Here is a 19,412-nt window from a genome sequence, read left to right on the forward strand (position 1 = left end):
TTCGTTGGTCCGGATGCTCCGAGAAAAGCGGTTTTGTTGATTATGTTGGGCATCCATGCTGGGTATATTTGAGTAACGTGAGTAATTCTGCCGAGGTGGCCATGTTGATTGACAAACTACCCAAGATTGAAAGACTTGGTAGTTGAAAATAGCACCACGAAGCGTTGTTTCCTCGTTCCATGAACTCGGCCTTGAATGGATGGTAACAGGAAACTCAGGTAATGGCGGGGCACTCGCAGTTCAAAAAAAAATAAATGCGGAGGGGCTGTGCTTGGCGGCGTGTCAGCGGTGTGGTCGTTGGCGGCAAAGCACTCGAGGTGGGGTGATACGGACACTCCCTGGCGTGTTACAAATGATAAGCTTATCGGCGCGATGTTGGCGCCTGCCCCTCGGCTTGGCAAGAACGGGCGTGAAGGCAACGAGAAGACAACACCGCGATAAATTCCCGACAAAACAACCCAAAACAAAGTAGAAGACGAAAATAAAAGAAACTACTGATGAATGTTTGGGTATCCCTCGTCATCCCGAGTTCTATCTTCGGATTATTTGCGGAAATAAACACAACAGTCCCTTTGGAGTGGTTCCGAGTCTCTCCTGCCGTCCGAGGCCAATCTCGAAGCTTCTCCCAGGTTCTGGCTTGTCTTGGCTTAAGTGTCGACACCCTGGCGCGGGGCTAAATCGCGCCCCATAAGGCCCCATGGAGGGGAAACCCGCCTTCGAAGCACAGCAGAGTCGGGCACCTAGGTCTGATTTTTTTCTGTTTTGCCTGCCAACTGCACTTCTAGCGATACTGGATTCCCTTTTCTGCACCATATACGCCGACTCTCAGACCCTGCAGCCGCGCAGACCAACACCCCAAGTCACATACATCGACACTTAACTCAGCTGGTGAGCGCCTCTCCTCCATCGACTTTGCGACTCGCCCTCTACTTGCGTTCCTCGATCGATTTGTTTACAAAATACCCGGTTCTGCTAGTGCCCCTCACTTTCCGCCCAACATGAGTGTCGTCGGTAAGTATCTTTGCGATTCACCATTGTTGCCGGAAAGATAAAATGCTGACTGCCATGTGCGCCCCAGGTGTCGATTTCGGTTCTCTCAACACCGTCGTCGCCGTCGCGAGGAATCGGGGTGTCGATGTGGTACGTCGGATTCCCCGCTGCTGCCTCTATCATACTCTATAATACCTTATCGGCCTATGCGCTTGATATACACACCGATGTTGGCAGAAGCATTCAAGAGAGAGGCATACATCCTAACTATGTCGCCCTGCAGATCACCAATGAAGTCTCCAACCGGGCAACGCCGTAAGCATCACTGACCCTCCCCCTCAAAACCCAACCTCATGGCCGGCGCCTAACCGAGCATAGGTCCCTCGTCGGCTTCGGGCCCAAGTCTCGCTACCTCGGCGAGTCCGCAAAGACACAAGAGATCTCCAACCTCAAAAACACCGTCGGGAGCCTAAAGCGCCTTATCGGACGCTCGCTCAAGGATCCCGATGTCCAGATCGAGCAGAAGTACGTCTCGGCGCAGTTGGTTGAGATCAATGGCCAGGTCGGCGCCGAGGTTCAGTACCTCGGCCAGAAGGAGCAGTTCACTGCGACACAAATGGCCGCCATGTTCTTCAGCAAGATCAGGCAGACTACCGCCGCCGAGATCAAGCTCCCCGTGTCGGAACTCGTCATGAGCGTGCCCACATGGTTCACCGACGCCCAACGCCGCGCCATCATCGATGCCGCCGAGATCGCTGGCCTCAAGCTGCTCCGCCTCATCAACGACACAACCGCCGCCGCGCTCGGCTACGGCATCACCAAGCTGGACTTGCCCGCTGCCGATGAGAAGCCCCGCCGTGTCGCCTTCGTCGACGTCGGCTACAGCGACTACAGCTGTTCCATCGTTGAGTTCAAGAAGGGAGAGCTCGCTGTCAAGGCCAACGCCTACGACCGCCACCTCGGCGGCCGCGATTTCGACCGCGCCCTTGTCGAGCACCTGCAGAAGGAATTCCTCGGCAAGTACAAGATCGACATCTTCAACAACCCCAAGGCCCTGACCCGCGTCTACGCCGCCGCCGAGAAGCTAAAGAAGGTGCTGTCGGCCAACCAGCAGGCGCCTCTGAATATCGAGTCGCTCATGAACGACATTGATGTCCGTGCCATGATTACGCGGCAGGAATTCGAGGCCATGACCGAGCCCCTGATCAACCGCATCGATGTCATTCTGGAGCAGGCCCTCGCCGAGGCCAAGCTCAACAAGGAGGACATCGACATCATCGAGGTCGTTGGCGGTGGTAGCCGTGTGCCGGCCATCAAGGAGCGCATCCAGGGTTTCTTCAACAAGACCCTCTCCTTTACCCTGAACCAGGACGAGGCCATTGCCCGCGGCTGTGCCTTCAGCTGCGCCATCCTGTCCCCCATCTTCAAAGTCCGCGATTTCGCCATCCAGGACATCATCAACTACCCGATCGAGTTCGCCTGGGAGAAGGATGCCGACATTCCCGACGAGGACACCAGTCTCACTGTCTTTAACAAGGGCAATGTGATGCCCTCCACCAAGATCCTCACCTTCTACCGCAAGCAGGCCTTCGACCTGGAAGCTAGGTACGCCAAGCCCGAGGGTCTTCCCGGGAAGGCCTCTCCTTTCATCGGACGCTTCTCCGTCAAGGGAGTGAAGGCGACCGGCGGCCCAGAGGACTTCATGATCTGCAAGCTCAAGGCCCGCGTCAACATCCACGGCGTCCTGAATGTCGAGAGCGGCTACTACGTCGAGGACCAGGAGGTGGAGGAGGAGGTCAAGGAGGATGGTGATAAGAAGGACGGCGATGTGAGTATTCTTATGCAGTCTGGAAACGAGCCCTCATCGGTGGCTTCTGAGCAGATGGACGCCGGCGCACCGGAGGAGACCAAGAGGGAGCCGAAACGTCGCAAGACCAGGGCGCCTATGTCTGGCGAATCCGGGGCCGTGGCGATTGGTGAAGATACAAGGAACGAAGAGCTGACAACTGATTCATCGTACAAGGCCATGGACACCGACGCCAAAGACGAGAAGCCCAAGACCCGGAAGGTCAAGAAGCAAGTCCGCAAGGGCGAGCTGCCCATCGTCAGCGCTACCCACTCCCTCGAGGTCACCACCAAGAACGCCGTCTCGGAGAGGGAAGCCGCCATGGTCATGGAGGACAAGCTAGTCGCCGACACCGAGGAGAAGAAGAACGAGCTCGAGACGTACATTTACGACCTCCGTAACAAGCTGGACGACCAGTACGCCGACTTCGCCAGTGACGAGGAGAAGGAGAAGATCCGCGAGAAGCTCATGGCATCCGAGGTACGCCTGGGCGACAAACCCCCTACATCTACTTGACAAGACCGCGGCTAACAGCAGTGATAGGACTGGCTCTACGACGAGGGTGACGACACCACCAAGGCCGTCTACGTCGCCAAGATGGACGAGATCCGCGCTCTGGCCGGCCCCGTCGTCCAGCGCCACTTCGACAAGGTCGAGGCCGACCGCCAGGCGCTAATGGCCAGGCTGGAGGCCGAGCGGGCGAAGAAGGCCGCCGAGGCGGAAGCCCGCAAGGCTGCCGACGGCGACAAGTCGCAACAAGACGGCGCCAAGGACGAGGAGATGACGGATGCTGACGCACCCAAGCCCGAGGTGGAGGAGGCCGGTGACCCGTAAAGGAAAGATAATATCTCCTAAAAAGATCTTCGCTTTAACCACTTTCGTCTTCTTTTCTTTTTTTTCTCTTCTCCCGGATGCGAATGTGAGGTGGCGCCTAAAAGCCCTTCACGGGGCGGTCTTTTGATAGATGGGTCACATAGGAATACGAAGCGAAAGCATGTATTGGGCGTCTATGACGAGTTCTGTATGAGAGGTTGAGAGAGACATGATGTGGAAACGGGGACTGAGATGAACAGATGCATAACGAAAGACAGAGCTTACGACAGAAACGCTTAGGTTTATAGTGAGAGAAGGGCTGGTAGAGTAGTTTCTTTCCACCGCAAGCTTCAGGCGGGGGAGTTAATTCAACCAAGACTGACGACCACTTCACCCCCTGTGCATTCTTTCTCTACCGCTTCGTTGTCCTGTATTAAAGTAGATAGAAAATGCGAGCCAACACGGCAAAGACATAGCTGTATTGATGCAATGCATGGGGCCTAAGATGGTACAGCAATAAGAGTGAGGTAAACTTTAGCACCACATACCTATCCTCCACAACAGACAAAAAAGTCTGGAAACAAATTCCCCTGCTTTTTGTTCCTCCTTTTTGTCCCCTCCCCTCCCCCTACTTACCTACCTACCTATCATCAACCAACCAACCAACCACGCCTCGACGACTAGGTAACTAACTACCCCTCCCCTACCAACAACCCTACACCCTCCACCCCAACCCAACCCAGCTTACGGGATATCGAACATGGGCTTGAGCTTGATGATGAGCTGCCACTCGTCGTTGGTGACGTCGGCGCGGTAGAACTGCTTGAGGCAGTCGATGCTAGCGCGCGAGATCTGCGAGTAGAGCATGTCCTTCTCCTCGAGGTGGCGGCCGTAGGTCGGCTGGTGGCCGCCCATCTCGATCTTGACCGCCACCGACGGCTGGCCCTTCTTGCACACGGGCACCTGCTTGTGCTCACGCTCGATGGAGGTGCTGTTGTTTGGGGGAAAGGGGTTAGCAATGTTGTATTGGAGGTTGGGGGGGGTGAGGGGTTATGTTAGGAGGGTGGGGGACGTACACTCTGCCGAGGTTGATGATTTCCTTGAGGCCTGTTGTGGGGTTCGGCTTGATGACGGAAATGGGCGTGTTGAGCCTGAGGGAGCCCTCGATGACGTCGACACCGATGACGATAGGGCTGGTCTTGTTGAACACGGCCACGGGACTGAGCACACAGGGGAAGACGGCCAGCATCTTGGACTCCTCCTTCTTCTTTTCGTTCTGCTCGTTGATGTGCTTCGTGAAGGCGTCGAAGAGGTGGTAGATGATGTCCGCGGTGAAGATCTTGATGCCCTGTTCCTCGGCGTACGCCTGCGCTTCCTTGTCGACCTTGACATCGAAGCAGAGCATGACCGCAAAGTCAGGGGCCTTCTCTAACATGGTACCGCACTGCATGACGTCGCGTTTGAAGACCGGCCCAATGCCGACGTTGGCGACGGGAATCTTGCAGCTCTTAAGGAAGTCCAGCAGGGCTTCGAGAGAACCGAGCGTCGACGCCTGTACACTGACACCACGGCCGGACTTCTCGACTCGACTGAATAGGCTGGCGAGATCGGACTCAACCTCGTCCTCGAGATCTGACTCGTCGTCATCAGGACCGAGGACGAGCAGCCGGGAACCGGCGATGGCACCCTCGAGCCCCGGGGCGCTGATCTTGACACCCAACGCGGCCTTGACCTCCTTGTTGTGCACGTACTGCGACTTGAGACGGAGTTCCTTGAGCGGTGCAGGGGTGAGCAGCGCCCTGATGTTCGTCTTGATGACGCCTTCTGTACCGCAGAGGATGATGCGGTCACCTTCCCGAAGGATACCGTTTGACAGGATGACATCGATGGTCATGCCGAAACCCTCGATAGCCTTGACTTCGAGGACGGTGGCCTGCACTTCGGACAGATACATGAGCGAACCCACCATCCTCTCTTGGGTGAGGTGAATGATGAGCTTGAGCATGTCGGGGATACCCTCGCCGGTATGGGCGGAGGTGGGCACCAACGACACAAACTTAGCCATCGACTTGTTCTCGTAGAACAGCTCCGAGTTGAAACCCTGCTCGGCAAAAGCCAGCTTGGTCTGCTCAAGGCGGTTCTTGAACTCGTTCTGTACAGCCTTGTTCTGCAGCGCCAACGACTCCTGGAAGCCGTTGTTATCGATCTTCTTCCAGCCGTAAAGACGATCGATCTTGTTGAGGGCAACAATGAAGGGTGTCTTGCGCTCACGCAGCATTCTCATCGACTCGAGTGTTTGCGGCTCGAGACCGTGCATGATATCGACGACCAGGATGGCGATGTTGCAGAGCGAAGAACCACGAGACCGCAGGTTAGAGAAAGACTCGTGCCCGGGGGTATCGATAACCAGGAGACCGGGCACCTTGAAATCGAACTTGCCATCGGCGTTGACAACGGCCGTCTTCTGCTTGATGGCCTCGACGGGGAAATAAGTGGCACCAATCTGCTGAGTGATACCTCCGGCTTCGCCTTCTTGGACGTTGGTCTGGCGAATCTTGTCAAGCAGCTTTGTCTTGCCGGTATCGACGTGCCCAAGAATGACGCAGATGGGCGAGCGCAGGTTGTCCTTTGACCGCGCAGCCAGGGCGGCCTGGTGAGCCTTCTCGCGGCGTTCGGCCCGCTTCCTTCTTCCTCTGGGCTTCTGCAAGCCGGGCTTGAGTCTCCCTCTCGTCTTCCTCGGAATCCTCGTCGGATTCCTCCTCTGACTCCTCTTCCGACTCGTCTGTGGGCTTTGGTCGAGAGGGCAAAGCCTTTGCCTTAGTGCCAGCTTCGGCTTTCTCGGCTTCGTCCTCGGTATCGGCATCCCAGCTGTCTTTGACGTCCTCCTTCTCCGACTCGGCAGCTGCCTCCCAGTCCTCGTCCACGCTCTCCTCGGCGGCGGCTTCGGCCTTAGCGGCAGCCTCGGCCTCGGCAGCTTCCCGCTCGAGGCGAGCCTTCTCCTCAGCCTCCTTAGCGGCGGCCTCGGCCTGCAACCTCGCACGCTCAGCGGCCTCTTCCAGGATTTTGTCTTCGTCAACCTGCACGGCAATTAGTTAGCATCCACAAACTCAGAACACAACCAGATAACGTGAAGTACGTACCTTCGTCCGCCCGCCACGCTTCCTCGCATCCGCCTTCTTCTTTTCCTTCTCTTTCTCCTTCTCCTTCTCCTCCTCGCCCTCCTCGAGGCCGCCAACCTTGATGCCGGCCGCAATCATCTGCTGCAGCTTGCGCTCGTTGCGGGCCTTCTCCTCCTTCTGGGCCTTGGTCATGTACTTGCCCTCGCGCTTGAGCTGATCGATGCGCTCCTTCTCCTTCTGCTTCTTGCGCGCCCTCTCCTCCTCCCTCCGCTTCATCTCCTCGGCATCGCGCCGCGACTCCTCCTCTATCCTGGCCTTTTCTTCAGCACGCAGGCGTTCTGCTTCCTCTTGCTGGCGTCGGAGCTCCTCCTGCTGCTTCTGGAGGGCTAGTAGGTGGGGAGGGAGCTTCTTCTTCTTGCCACCCGTCTCGGCGGCGGGAGCGGCGGCGGGAGCCTCGGCCTTCTTCTCCTCGACGGCGGCCTTCGCGGGCTCGGCCTTCGCTGGGCCAGTGGCCTTCTTCTTGGCAGCCTGTCACGGGGGTATTAGCTTGGGTCCAGTGTGTGACCGGGCGATTTGTGCATATCCTACCTGCTCCTTCTTCCGCTGCTTCTCCCTCTCCTTCTTCAGCTTCTCCTTCTCCGCCTTGGTCAACACCCTCCCTGACCCGTCTCCCTCCTCATCATTCGCGGCCGCCTTCTGATTCTGCTGCTTTCCCTTGCCGCCCTTGCCCTTCTTGTCCGGCAGCGCAAACTCGTCCTCGAGGTTCGCCTCCTCGGCCTGCTTGGCGGAGAGGTCCGGCAGGGTGAGGGTCTCGGGTAGTGCGTCGGCGGTAGCGGCATTGTCGTCATCGGCAGTTTCGTCGACGAAGCCCTTCTTCTTGCGCTTCTCCCTGTTCTTGCGAATCAGGTTCATGAGACCACCACCACCGGCGGAAGCCTCGTCGTCTTCGGCGGGGGCGTCGGCGGCGGGGGTTTCAGTGGCGTTGGCTGGGGCGATGCTCTCGCCGAGCTCGGCCTCCCAGTCGTCGCCGCCCTTCTTGTTGCCTCCTTTCTTCTTGGGCGCCATTTTGACTCGCTATTGTTTCAAGGTTCGAGTCGTTTCTGGCGGAGGAATCTTGTTTATCTCCGGCTGGATGCCCGCGATCTTTTCAGGTCGTCTAATCCCGTCAAAGGAATGTTAAATATGGAACACCTGGTTCACGACACGAAAAGAAGTGACCGTAGGAAATTTCGGCCAGCAAAGTGTGTGAGGTCACCTCGTCCGATGGGTTCGGAGTTCGTGGAGGAGAGAACTGGCGTGAGTGGCTCTCAGCAAAAAAAGTTGTACGGTAGGGGGGGGGGGGGGGGGGGGTGAGGTCGAGGTCAGCAACCCTTGGCTCGTGGTAGGGCTTGCGGGTCACTGTGGGCTGGCCGGTTCCAAGCAGTGCGGGGCAGCCTGGGACGATAAGCGGCCTTATCAGTGTGGTGGTCATCCACGAACACCATCAACTCCTCCTGTCAACAGTCTCGAGATGGAATACTTCACAAATTGTGGATTCCACTTGCGCCAGCTTAGGCGATACATAATATGGGGGAAGTCTCCGCAAACATTTTGATCAAAGGTATCGGACCCTTTTGTCGGATACTCATCTACTTGACCAATGTTGTCTTCACTGTAACCGAGGGGCAAATGTTGGAGGAGGGGGTTGATGAATGGATGAGCGGCACAAGACAAAACAACCTTAACGGCCGAGCAGCGGGGTTTTGTGGCCACAAGCTTGAATTAATTAATTTTGTGCCTCAAACAAGAACTCGAAGCAGAAAGTCGAGCCACTCAGTGTAGCAATGGGACCCGGGTGCTTATACATGCATACCTACCTACCGACATTCATGTACCCTCACTGTCACTTGATATGGTGAAGGCATATGCATGTTTCTGAAATCACCAAATAAACATATCACCCCCCCCATTTAACGCCCATTTCCCCTTTCCCCTTTCCTTGATGTCCTCAGATCGCAGGCGACAAGTAGTACTCCAGGACATCGTATGCAAGCCGAAAGTACTTCGCATGGTCCCCCGTCACGGCAAACCCCTCCGTATGCTGCCCACCATCCAGCGCTCTCAGGAGCTCCTTGAACCTCGCAATATGCTTCTCCTTAACCACCAGTAGCTCCAGCACCCTCCTCTCCAGACAACGGCCCAGGATATCCCCGTCCACATGCATCTCCAAGCCGTGCCCGGGGCGCGGCTCCGGACCCGCATCCCCGGAACCAACAGCATCCTCGTCATCCTCATCCTCACGCAGACGCGCCACGCCCGCAGCAAAGGGACACATCATGGGCCTCGCCACGGCCAAGTTCTGCACGAAGCGCAGCAGGCGCCAGGCGTCGACGGCCAGGAGGGTGAACTGGTGCAGAGACCCGTCGAGCGCGACGCCGAGGATCTGCGCGTCGTCGACGGTGGCGGGGAGGCGGCCGAAGCGGGGCCGGCCCGCGGCGAGCTGGGCCCAGACGGGCCGGGTGCGGCCGCGGCGCAGGCGGCGGACCGACGACAGCAGCTCGGCCTCGAGCACGACCTCGCACTCCCGGTCGCGCGTCTGCCACGACACCCACAGGCCCGCGACGCCGCGCTCCCGGTCCGAGACGAGGTGGATGCCGCCCGCGGCGTCGTCGGTCTGCGGCCCCGCGATCTCGATGGAGTCGAAGGCGAGCCGCCGCCAGGGGTCGGCGTAGCAGAGCCGGGTGTTGTCCGCGTTCGTGTCGAGGTTGTCGAGGACGACGAGCGAGTCGTGGTAGGTCAGGGCCATGAGCTTGCCGTTGGAGATGCGCAGGCTCGTGGCTGCCGAGCTCAGCGTGAAGGACTTGACCGGCCGGAGCTTCTTGTCTTGGTGGTCTAGCACCTCCCAGTAAACCGTTCGGCCGGCACAGTAGATGAGGCCTTCGTCGTAGCCGACGACGGCATATATCGGCTCCTTGACTTCCTTCCTGAACCGCGTCCAGTAGCGGTACGTCGTGGGGCCACCGTCTCGTGGCACCTCTTTTTCGGTAGTGATCACGATGAGGCGGCCGCTTGTGGTGGCGACGATGATGAAGTTCCAGACGTGACCGTCCCTTCTGTAATTCCATTCCGCGAGAGCCGTAATCCGGTCATCTTTCTTCCCTAGACCGGCGATGCATGGTTGCGGTACCTTCTTTTGATCGGTGGGTTTGCCGATATCTTCTCCTGTGTCGGGATTGATGAACATCAAAGTCGGGCCGTTCTTGCTGTCGACCGCAACAACAAGACATTGCATGTAGTGGCAGTACATCACTCTGTTGGGCATCCCTCCTCCAACGGGGATGCTCCGATGGACCGGCCCGGGTTCCTCATGCATCTCTGTGAGCAAGAGTCTCGAGCCGGATATCATGAGAACCGGAGTAATGCCAGACTCGGATGGCATGTCCACAGCTGTGGCATATTGAATCGGCAGCGCGCCGGCCTCGAGTTTGCTGGCATCTACCGGCCAAACGCGGAAATTCGCCTTGAGATCGCCGCCGTCGCTACTATAGGGGCAGGAGATAGATTGACGGAAGCGAATAGAGACGAGGCTGTTATCGCAACAAACAAATACGGTAGGATGGCGTGCATCATCCCGATATCTGCAACTGATGATCGCGGGTGTCGTGCCGAACTTCTCAGACTGGATGGATACAGGGTCCGCAGTGTTCTTTACCGTTATCACATTTCCGCTCCGAGTACCGAGAAAAACAGTATCCCTGACCGAGATGATGCTTTCGATTCCTTCAACCAAGCGCCCTTGGCTGAGTTCAACATTCGATTCACTGTCTGACACGTCTGCGCGCGGTTAGCAATCTACGAAGCACGTTCGGAGAGGGTAGAGTGCGAGGGGTGGGAACCAAACTGGGCTTACACTCGGTGAGGTCGATCATGTGGAGGCCGTTGAAGGGCTCGTGCAGTGAAACCCAAGCCAGAGATGTCTGTGAGCCCGTCCATATGCCAGCCAGGATGGTGAGATTAGCGCCTATAGCAAGGCAGGTGACATCGCCGTTTACGTCGATCGTCCGGACGTGTGTAAGTTCGAGGTTGTCGGAGTCAACTTTGAACGCATGGATCTTAAACTGAGTGTCGGCATATGCTGAGAGAACAACACAGTCGTCAAGGACACAGGCGTCGACGACTTGATAATTCGAAAGCCCCGGGAGAGATTCACAGGGCGACGAAACACTATCCCCAAGTCAGAATAGAACCATGAACTTGGCCATGCTGCTATCTCGCGCTGGGAGTGCATACCTTCGATGTTGGTTCACCAAAACTACGGTCTGATGAGTGACCTGTACCGTCAGCTCCGCGTGGCTCACTAGAGTCAGCGTGCTCGACGATAGGTCATACGGTATAGCCCCCTCAACGGGGGCTGTAGCGCTAGAGAAGTCTTTGGACAACAGCAGGGCTGCAGTGGAGTCGGGCATGGAAATCAGTAATAAGTAGCCTTCGAAAGAGGCTGAGTCGGAGATGGGGAGAAACCAAGCCTGTTTCATCCCGGGCCCGTATTCGAGATCGAGCCCGATATTGGCTTTCAGACCGTAACGGTATTCTGTGATAGACCCCTGGCTCCCGCCCTCGCAGGTCGCAAAAAGGCGGTCCGGTTTTCGGTGTTTGGCTTGTTGCCACGGTATCATAACCTTCCCCGGGTGAGATTCAGGGTGCCACCCCGTGAAGTCGTCAGTGGTTGTGAAGTCAACGACCGGTGACCAATTTGGCAGGTGCCCGAGAAGCTCTGCAGGTTGCCGTGGGGGAAGCTGGGCGGGAGCTGTTAGGACGATTCACATCGCATCAAAATGTTGGGATATTCGTACCTTCCAGTAGCCCCCTGGGCCTGAGTGGCTCCCAAGAACAAGCACATCAGTACTATGGTCAAAGAGGCACGCAAAGGCGTCTGATATATTGCAAGGAAACGGGTCCAAGGCGTGGCTGGTGAGGGCGTTATCTTGATCGGCTTCTAAGAGAAGGACCACGCCGTCCTCTCGGGCGAGATAGACGCAATCGCGGTTCTTGCTGTAAGACCAGAGGCGGAAAGGCCTGGCCCACGCCGTCCACAGGGGGTGCTGGCGCCCGCGATAATTTGCAGTTGGAGGGCGCGCTGCTATCGCGATAGTCTCGAACATGGGCGGCCCATGTAAACATTCGGTGCACAAGGCAATTCCGTCGGCGGATATGGCGAGGAACGCGGACTGAACCGTCAGAGGGATCAGCATTAGCGGCACCTGGAACTCGACAGGCATCCGATGGCCTTGTTTCTCTTCGGCAAACACCTTGTTCAAGTCGTCACCGAGTTCCCACTCATAGATGACCGTCGTCGACACTATCCTCGATTTACGGCGTTTAACGAGCACGAGCAAGAGTATGATGTGGCGGTCATCCCCCGGCCGCGGATATAGGAACGTCATCTTGTGTATCACGCCGGGTATGCTGCGAAGGCGGATGGACTTGATCATGCGCAGGGGCTCGCCGCGGAGGTACGACTCGTTCAGCTCCGCATGCGGCGTGAGCTCTGAAACGACGAATTGGTCCGTAGGGCTAGCCATGGCCATGTAGCGCGAGCTCGGATCGACGGCCATATTGAATCCCATAAGCTTTCTCATGTGCTTGCGGCCCCCGCAGCTTATGCCAACAAACTTTGGCCTCCCGTCAGGGCCTGGCTGGACAAACATGAAGACATTATCCCCGGTCTCTAGGGCAACCACCAGGAACTGAGGCGGTAGTTGGTTGCCAGGTGCTGGCAGCCTTTGTGAAGAAAAGCTAAATGGGTCATTTGCAGGATTGTCCTCGGTCTTGATTGCGTGTCGGCTGGAAGGGTTGTCGTCGAGCTCGGGGATGATAGCGGAACCGACGACACAGGCATTCCGAATACGGCATCCAAAATCACTCTTCCGGATAATATCCTTCAAGCGCCCGTCTTTTCCAAGCTCGCAGATCTGAATGAAATGGTCCTATGGAGTGTTAACGTCGAGTCCCGCCGACCGAGCAGAACTGAGGGAGCGGGGGAAAGACATACTCCAACGAAAGCGATATCATTATGATCGGGGGACCGTAGCATAACTGGCAAGATCGAGTTTGCCAGTCCACTCTCGACCAATGTTTTCGTAAGTAGGCCGCATTGGGGTGGTTTCGGGGGTCTCGGGAAATCCGGCCTCACTGAGCCCTTGGATCCTCCATTTTGCGAGTTGAGAACGGCTTGCAGATCAACGGTCTCGGTTACCCATTCTCCGTTTCGAAAGACGTTGGTTTGAAAGGCCATGGGAAACCGTGTTATAGTATGCTATTGATGAATCGGAATAGTGGTTGGAGTTGGTGAGATGAAGGAAGAGATGGGAAGAGGGTGTATGTAGTCTGGTTTGTTGGGGAGAAAGAGAAGAAATTAAAATAATCCGGATCGGTTGCAAGCCACCTGCGCCTATGTTATGTCGCTCTTCTTCCTTTCAACCCCAAGTCAATCACCATCTCGATCGTGAGGGTGAGTGAGCTGGTGGTTTGCCACTGGAAGTTCCCGATCGGGCGGTGGCCTGGGTTTGCCTCGAGGCTGCTCGAGCGCACTCCTGCCTCGTTTTGGACCCAGCTCGGATGGTGTCGGCCCACAGGATACAGCTGGACAGTAAGTTGTCTTTTTAGAGCAGCAGAAACAGTTCTTCCGTGCATCTCACTCCCACCTTGGCCCCGTATATTTTGTTGTGTTTGTTGCTTGGGAGAGCGTCTATCCAAGCCAAAAAGAGGCGGGGCAGCCCTACCTCTTTCGGGACGGGCGCAGGAGCAACTTGCTGTGTAGGTACCAAACCTTGAGCTTTCAGCAGCCCCGATGCCTATTTCGGACGGCACCACAGGCGTCAACCGCTATGCTGGTCTCTTTGGCGCCCTCCATTGCTAGGCTTTTCCGTACTGACTTCGTTATCTTCGTCGGTAGCATCGAAACTAACTCATCAATGCTTCAGCCGTTTCTCACGCCCTTGTGTGTCGAGTCCACGAAACAAAGAAACCCCAGATTCAAGCCTCATCGCGTTCAAGCCGTATCGTACTCTTGGCATTTCCGACGGGGCGGATCTTGTATTGACCAATAACTAAGCTCGGTCCCGACCTGGCATCGAAGTGCTGGGGTGAAATAATCGTAACCCTGACATCAGACACTTTATGAGGGCTTGATCTGTACAGGTTGCTTCAGATGATTAAAAACAGAAAGAGGGGAAAGAGGGGAGATGATCGCGGCATTTTCGGGTCAACCAACTCATCGCTCGCTTTCTCAGTCTTGTCTTTCTCGTGCTTCTTGCTCCCCTTTGGCATTGTATTCCATCGCCAGGATCCTTATCAAACAAGGGTTTCCCGAATGGGAGAAAGCCAAGGAGATGTCACAGCTTGAAAGGCGACATGTAATCTGTAACTTACACGACAGGACATCAATCAATGCACGCCTTTAATCTGCGCCAGACACGCGTTCCTGAATCGAACAGGCCAATGTTTCATCTCCGTTCTACAAACCACGGCTCTTTCACGAGAAACACGTCAGGCTCTGCTTTCTACATGTATCCAGACTTATCCACCTTGACAAAATCTTGAAGCGGGCCCGCGAACCGAGACACGCGGCAGGAAAGGACAGGACAGAAATATTACACCAAAACGATCCCGGAAGGGAACGTTTGCAGATTTGAGATGTCATATATTTATTCTTAAGACCAATATCTGTCAACGTCCCAAAGGAGCAAATATCAGATCTCACGGCAAGCACATCTGGGTAGAGAATGGAGGAATCCACCAAGTCGCCGAGTCTCGACGAGAAGGCCGCCAAACACAAGTATGCAACTCACGCCATCGATGAAAAGAAAAAAGCCATCCTCGAAGCATGCAGTCAAAGGGACCTAGACGCTCTGAGAGCGCTTGCGCTGTCACCTGGGGGCTTCTTGGCCGATAGCATCCGCCAGCAGGCATGTAAGTGTCCTCACTCCCTTAGTAGCCTTATCAGCTCTCACTCAGTCCCATCATAATTCCGCTTTACAAGTTTACACTTTGCTCACTCCCACATAGGGCCGATACTCCTCGGACTCCCCTCCGAACACGCCAAAACAGAATCCGGTGCCAATGGGACAGCTTCGACCTCCACATGGGAATCCCTCCCGCGCCATCGAGACGAGGACCAAGTCCAACTGGATGTCAACCGCGCCTTCATCTACTACCCAGAGCGTATGCCCCTCTCTACTCCGCCGGGGGGAACACCCTTTTCCCTAAGACACACCAAACTAACACCACCACCTCTCTTTCCCCCCCAGACCAAACCGACGCCCAACTCGCCCACGCCAAAACCCTTCTCTCCTCCCTCATCGTCTCCGTCCTCCGCACCCACCCCTACCTCTGCTACTTCCAAGGCTACCACGACATCGCCCAAGTCCTCCTCCTCACCCTCCCCCCCAAACTCCACCAACCCAGCCTAACCCACCTCTCGCTCTTCCACATCCGCGATTTCATGCTGCCCTCCCTCGGCCCGGCCATCGCCCAGCTCCGGCTCATCCCCGACATCCTGCGGCTCGCCGACCCCCCGCTCTGGCGCCACCTCTCGGGGACGGAGCCCTTCTTCGCCCTGTCCGGCACGCTGACCATGTACGCGCACGACGTGACGACGCAGGGCGAGATCGCGCGCCTGTTCGACGCGCTGCTGGCCGCCGCCGCCACGCCGGGCCCGGTCTTTTCGGTATACCTGTTCGCCGCCATCGTGCGCGCCCGCCGCGCCGAGCTCTTCGACACGCCCCCCGACGAGCCCGAGATGCTGCACAGCATCCTCTCGAAGCTGCCCGTGCCGCTCGACTTGGAGGGCTTGATTGCCCAGGCGGTGAGACTGCAGGCCGAGTTTCCGCCCGAGCGGTTGCCGGCGTGGAGGAAGGGGGTGTCGAGGTGGAGTGTGCTCAAGACGGGGCGGCCCCGGGGTGGAGGGGGTGGGGAGGGTTTGGTGGCAGAGCAGGGACGGGTGTGGTTTGAGAGGCAGGTGAGGGAGTTGAGGTGGCAGGAGGCGAAGGGCCGGGCGGGGAAGTGGGTGTGGAGGCATCGCCGGCCGGCGGGGATGGTCGGGGTCGCGGTGCTGGTGGGAGTGCTGGCGGTGCTGTTGCGGAGGGGGCCGTTGCCCGGTCCGGTGGTGTCCGGGCTGGGGTGGGTGTCGGGGTGGTTGGCGAGGTGGTGGCGGTAGCTGGTGTTGCGTTGTAATCTATTTTTTTCTTAGAAGGTCATACATGGTAGAACTGGCACTAGGGCAAGTAGTCATGGGTAGGGGTCGGCGTGTATAAAACTAGGACTGACTACATTTAACACCGAGCATCCATCAGGATGGGTCGCTCGCCGTGACACGTCAACATGGCTTTTACTCTATCTTTCCACCTGGACCCTAGCCTCCAAAAACCAAAAGAAACGGCGACATAATCAGACCAACGCCTGGGCTAACCCTGCCTCAACAACCTATCCAGCCTCCTGAAAGCTCGTCTTCAACGCCTCAAAATGCTCCTGCTCCCCGTCCGCCAGCTTCCCGCTGACATCGCTAATGATTGTCAGAACCAAGCTATAATTATTATACAAAAACCGCTCCCGCTTCCGCTTGTCCGTTCCAAACGACGCCTGGCTCGCCTTGGTCAGAAACGCCTCGACGTCATTGCGCAGCCGGCGCAGGCTCGCCACGACCGGCTCATCATCTCCCCCGGCGTCCGCGCTCAGCGCCAACACCCCGTGCAGCAGCTGGCCGAACCGCTGCGTGACTACATGCGGCGCGGCAGACGCCGTCTTCACGGTCGCCGCCGACGGCGCGCGCGTCGGCAGAGCGGCCGTCAGCGCCCGCACCGACTCGCAGTGGGCGTCCATGATGCCCTGCAGGCGGGGCCACAGGGTCATGGAGGTGCCGTTGATGTAGCCGTCGGCGGCGGGAACGCGGCGGCGCTGCAGCTCGAAGGCGGAGTGCTGGTTGAGGCGCACGCACAGCAGCACGCCGAGCCCGTCGTACGTGTCGGCGACGAGCTGCCGGGTGAGGGCCTGGCCCAGGGCGAAGGCCGGGTCGAAGATGTAGTTGAAGTGCCGCGAGATGGCGGCGAAGGAGAGGGACGGGCTGAAGAAGGCCGCCAGAAAGGTGTACTCGGCTGTGGCGTTGTCGATGAGGGCGATGTTGAAGTGCCGGAAGGGGACTTCCAGATAATGGGTCGATTGGTCTTCTTCGGCGAGATAGGAGGATATGGCGAGTTGGTTCGTGGTTTTTAGGACCTCTATTCTCCTGCCCAGATTGAATGCGTCGTGTGGTGCACCAGCGATCTTCGACCCTGAGAGGACAGTGGTCCTTCTTGACGTGTCCTCGTGGCCAAGCACGTCGTTCTTGTCGAGGATGTGAAGCTTGAGCTTCTCCAGCGCTTTTTGGTAACGTGTGAACTGGTTCAGGTAGTACCAGCGCATGGTGTTGAGATAGGCCTGGCAAATCTCCCCCGCGAGGACGGGTTGGTGCCGGTGGAGAAAGGTAAAGAGATCCTTGAACTTGAGGAAATTCTGTTGTTGAATTATCTGAGCATTGATATTGGGCGACCTTAGGGCCTTGATTTGGGCCACGAGGAAATCCCGTATTCGCTCGACGGCCTAGTCAGGTTAGCATCGCGGCCCGAGGGGGTGCAGGAGCAACAGTACCTTGAGGACTAGCTTCTCTAGCAATGGCCCTACATCAGCTAGGGCCTTGCTTGGTGTCTGCTGAGCGCTCTTCTTCTGAGCCGTTGCTCTCTTATCTAGATCGGCTAGGATCTTGACCCAGGCCTCGTCGATGTGGCCTTCCGAGATCTTGGACACGAACGTGGGTGACACGCTCAACTCCTCCACGACCGGGGCCAACGCCTTCTCCACGGCCTTCCTATTCTCTAATCTTACATTCAAGGCCGTCGACCGGGCCTGTAGACTCTCAATATCGGCGGACACGGCAGCCAGGTCGTTGCGGAAGCTGGTCAGGTTGGATTCGACCGAGCTCAGGATGTCGTCACATGCTCGAATGGATCGATGGAGATCTTCAAACTTGGCCTTGTCTCGCCCAACTATATTGAATCTATGAGTACAGGAAGAGAAAGCCGCACTGACTCGGGGCGACCTACAGTCTTCTACAGTCTGCGATCTGTCGGTGTCAGCGGCCGCCCGACCGCCGCCCCCCTCGGCGAGGTCGCGCAGGGAGAGGCCACCAAAATCAAAATCCAACTCCAAATCATCCTCTGTGATCCGCCCGCCCCGGTCTTCTTCTAGGAAAGGGGTATTATTATCGGGGAGAGGACCAAGGATGCTGGCGAGTATCGTCTCCGGGTCGGGTGCGTTGTCCGCCGTCGTGGACTGTTTCAGGGTCGAGCCATTGCTCCGCTTTGACGCGCCAAGTAGCGAGGACGAAGAATCGTTCGAGGCCAGTGACAACGAAGACCCCCTCGGCGAGAGTCCCGGTCTCTGCGACGTGAGATAGGGGCCCCGCGCACTCGATGTCCGGCGAGGTAGCGGCGACTGGGTGCGGCTCTGGCTGTTGGGCGGCGACGGGGTATTTCCGGGGTGCGGCCCAGCAAACCGGTCAAGCCACATGATGCATCACCACTCTCCTGCGGTTTTCGTGGTGGTTTCTCTGTCCCACTTGCTCTCGTTCGTGGACTAGACTCGGGTATTTTGTCGCCGATGTTGTTCTTCGGAGCTGACCGAGAAGCTGCACGCGCAACGCAAGCACCTCCCTAAGCAGCTCCACTGTGGGGCCGGGAAGGCTGCGACAGCCCAGCGAGAACCTCCTTCTATTGGTCCGAGCTGAATCTCTCTCGAGCGCTCGCCGCAACCGCCTTCCCCCGTGCCCCCCACCCTTCAGCCTGTTCGAGGCGTTTGGCACCAGCTCTTCAGAAGCTCGCGCGACCGGTCGGCCCTCGCAGACCTATTTGCAGTAAATCCAAACAGGCGCCGTCTCCTCGAGGACAGGGACAAGAAACTGGGGCTAGATAACGTTTTCCACATCTCGTATACATACATTTCACATTGTGTGAAGCCATTGATAGGTATCTCGACAAGCGCAGACTCAGGATCGAGTTCAGAGCGCGCCCAGCACCAAGTGAAGTGCCCGAGGAGTGAGGTGGTCCCGTATTGCGGACAAACTGAAGCGCCCCAATAACACGAACTACCTTACAAAGGAACCAGTATCTTAACACTCAGGTCCTAGGCAGGTTAATACTCCTTGCACAATGGAGGATCGTTAAAAGCATACTTTGTAGGTAGACAACCTGGACCTACCTACATACCTACGTATATAGGTAGGTACCTTTGCCATGCACTCCAATACGGGTCGAGATACACATGTCGGGTGCTCGTGTGACCACGACCGACTTGGGAGTACCTAGGTCCTTACCAGACCTCAACCGGCCACCCGAGAATGGACGTTTGCCAAAATCTGGGCGTATGTACTCTACTAATGAAGTCTTGTTTCCAAACGCATGTTCGGGCAGAAAGATGAAGAAACAAAAAAAGACTTACATGGGACCAGAGGTTGGCGGCCCCAGCCGTTTGTGGCGGCGGCTCAGGCCCGCAGTCGGTCGGTGCATCTTGTGGGGTGCAAATCTTGAAAAATGAATCAGTTGTGATAGGGCCATTCTGATTGGCGGGGGGCTGCA

At 57.1% G+C, this 19,412-nt stretch overlaps 5 protein-coding genes across 5 annotated transcripts; 2 read left to right on the top strand and 3 right to left on the bottom strand.

The window, feature by feature from the left end:
* Window positions 1-998: 998 nt before the first annotated feature.
* On the top strand, window positions 999-3,670 carry B0H64DRAFT_445233 (heat shock protein 70 family; the record flags this gene model as incomplete). Its single annotated transcript, XM_062806836.1, has 5 exons — window positions 999-1,011; window positions 1,079-1,140; window positions 1,274-1,305; window positions 1,369-3,316; window positions 3,380-3,670. The coding sequence occupies 5 exons, from the start codon at window positions 999-1,001 to the stop codon at window positions 3,668-3,670; spliced, it is 2,346 nt and encodes a 781-aa protein (XP_062655803.1).
* Window positions 3,671-4,111: 441 nt separating this feature from the next.
* Window positions 4,112-8,098, bottom strand: B0H64DRAFT_406196 (uncharacterized protein). The gene is made up of 5 exons (XM_062804491.1): window positions 7,357-8,098; window positions 6,790-7,296; window positions 6,416-6,726; window positions 4,726-6,342; window positions 4,112-4,640 (listed from the first exon to the last, which is right to left on the bottom strand). Exons 1-5 carry the CDS (start codon window positions 7,831-7,833, stop codon window positions 4,394-4,396), a joined length of 3,159 nt encoding a protein of 1,052 aa, XP_062655804.1. The 5' UTR covers window positions 7,834-8,098; the 3' UTR covers window positions 4,112-4,393.
* Window positions 8,099-8,521: 423 nt separating this feature from the next.
* B0H64DRAFT_406198 (mono-functional DNA-alkylating methyl methanesulfonate N-term-domain-containing protein) lies at window positions 8,522-13,484 on the bottom strand. The gene is made up of 5 exons (XM_062804492.1): window positions 12,800-13,484; window positions 11,601-12,734; window positions 11,038-11,543; window positions 10,658-10,971; window positions 8,522-10,581 (listed from the first exon to the last, which is right to left on the bottom strand). Exons 1-5 carry the CDS (start codon window positions 13,040-13,042, stop codon window positions 8,756-8,758), a joined length of 4,023 nt encoding a protein of 1,340 aa, XP_062655805.1. The 5' UTR covers window positions 13,043-13,484; the 3' UTR covers window positions 8,522-8,755.
* Window positions 13,485-14,531: 1,047 nt separating this feature from the next.
* Window positions 14,532-15,964, top strand: B0H64DRAFT_328946 (rab-GTPase-TBC domain-containing protein; the record flags this gene model as incomplete). The annotated part of the gene is made up of 3 exons (XM_062800855.1): window positions 14,532-14,718; window positions 14,815-14,970; window positions 15,057-15,964. 3 exons carry the CDS (start codon window positions 14,532-14,534, stop codon window positions 15,962-15,964), a joined length of 1,251 nt encoding a protein of 416 aa, XP_062655806.1.
* Window positions 15,965-16,002: 38 nt separating this feature from the next.
* On the bottom strand, window positions 16,003-18,503 carry B0H64DRAFT_477459 (Sac2 family-domain-containing protein). Its single transcript, XM_062808203.1, has 2 exons — window positions 17,431-18,503; window positions 16,003-17,382 (listed from the first exon to the last, which is right to left on the bottom strand). Exons 1-2 carry the CDS (start codon window positions 18,346-18,348, stop codon window positions 16,231-16,233), a joined length of 2,070 nt encoding a protein of 689 aa, XP_062655807.1. The 5' UTR covers window positions 18,349-18,503; the 3' UTR covers window positions 16,003-16,230.
* Between the last annotated feature and the right edge of the window lie 909 nt (window positions 18,504-19,412).

Source organism: Chaetomium fimeti (genome assembly GCF_033439085.1).
Source record: "Chaetomium fimeti strain CBS 168.71 chromosome Unknown B0H64scaffold_7, whole genome shotgun sequence".
Classification (NCBI taxonomy): Eukaryota; Fungi; Ascomycota; class Sordariomycetes; order Sordariales; family Chaetomiaceae; genus Chaetomium; species Chaetomium fimeti.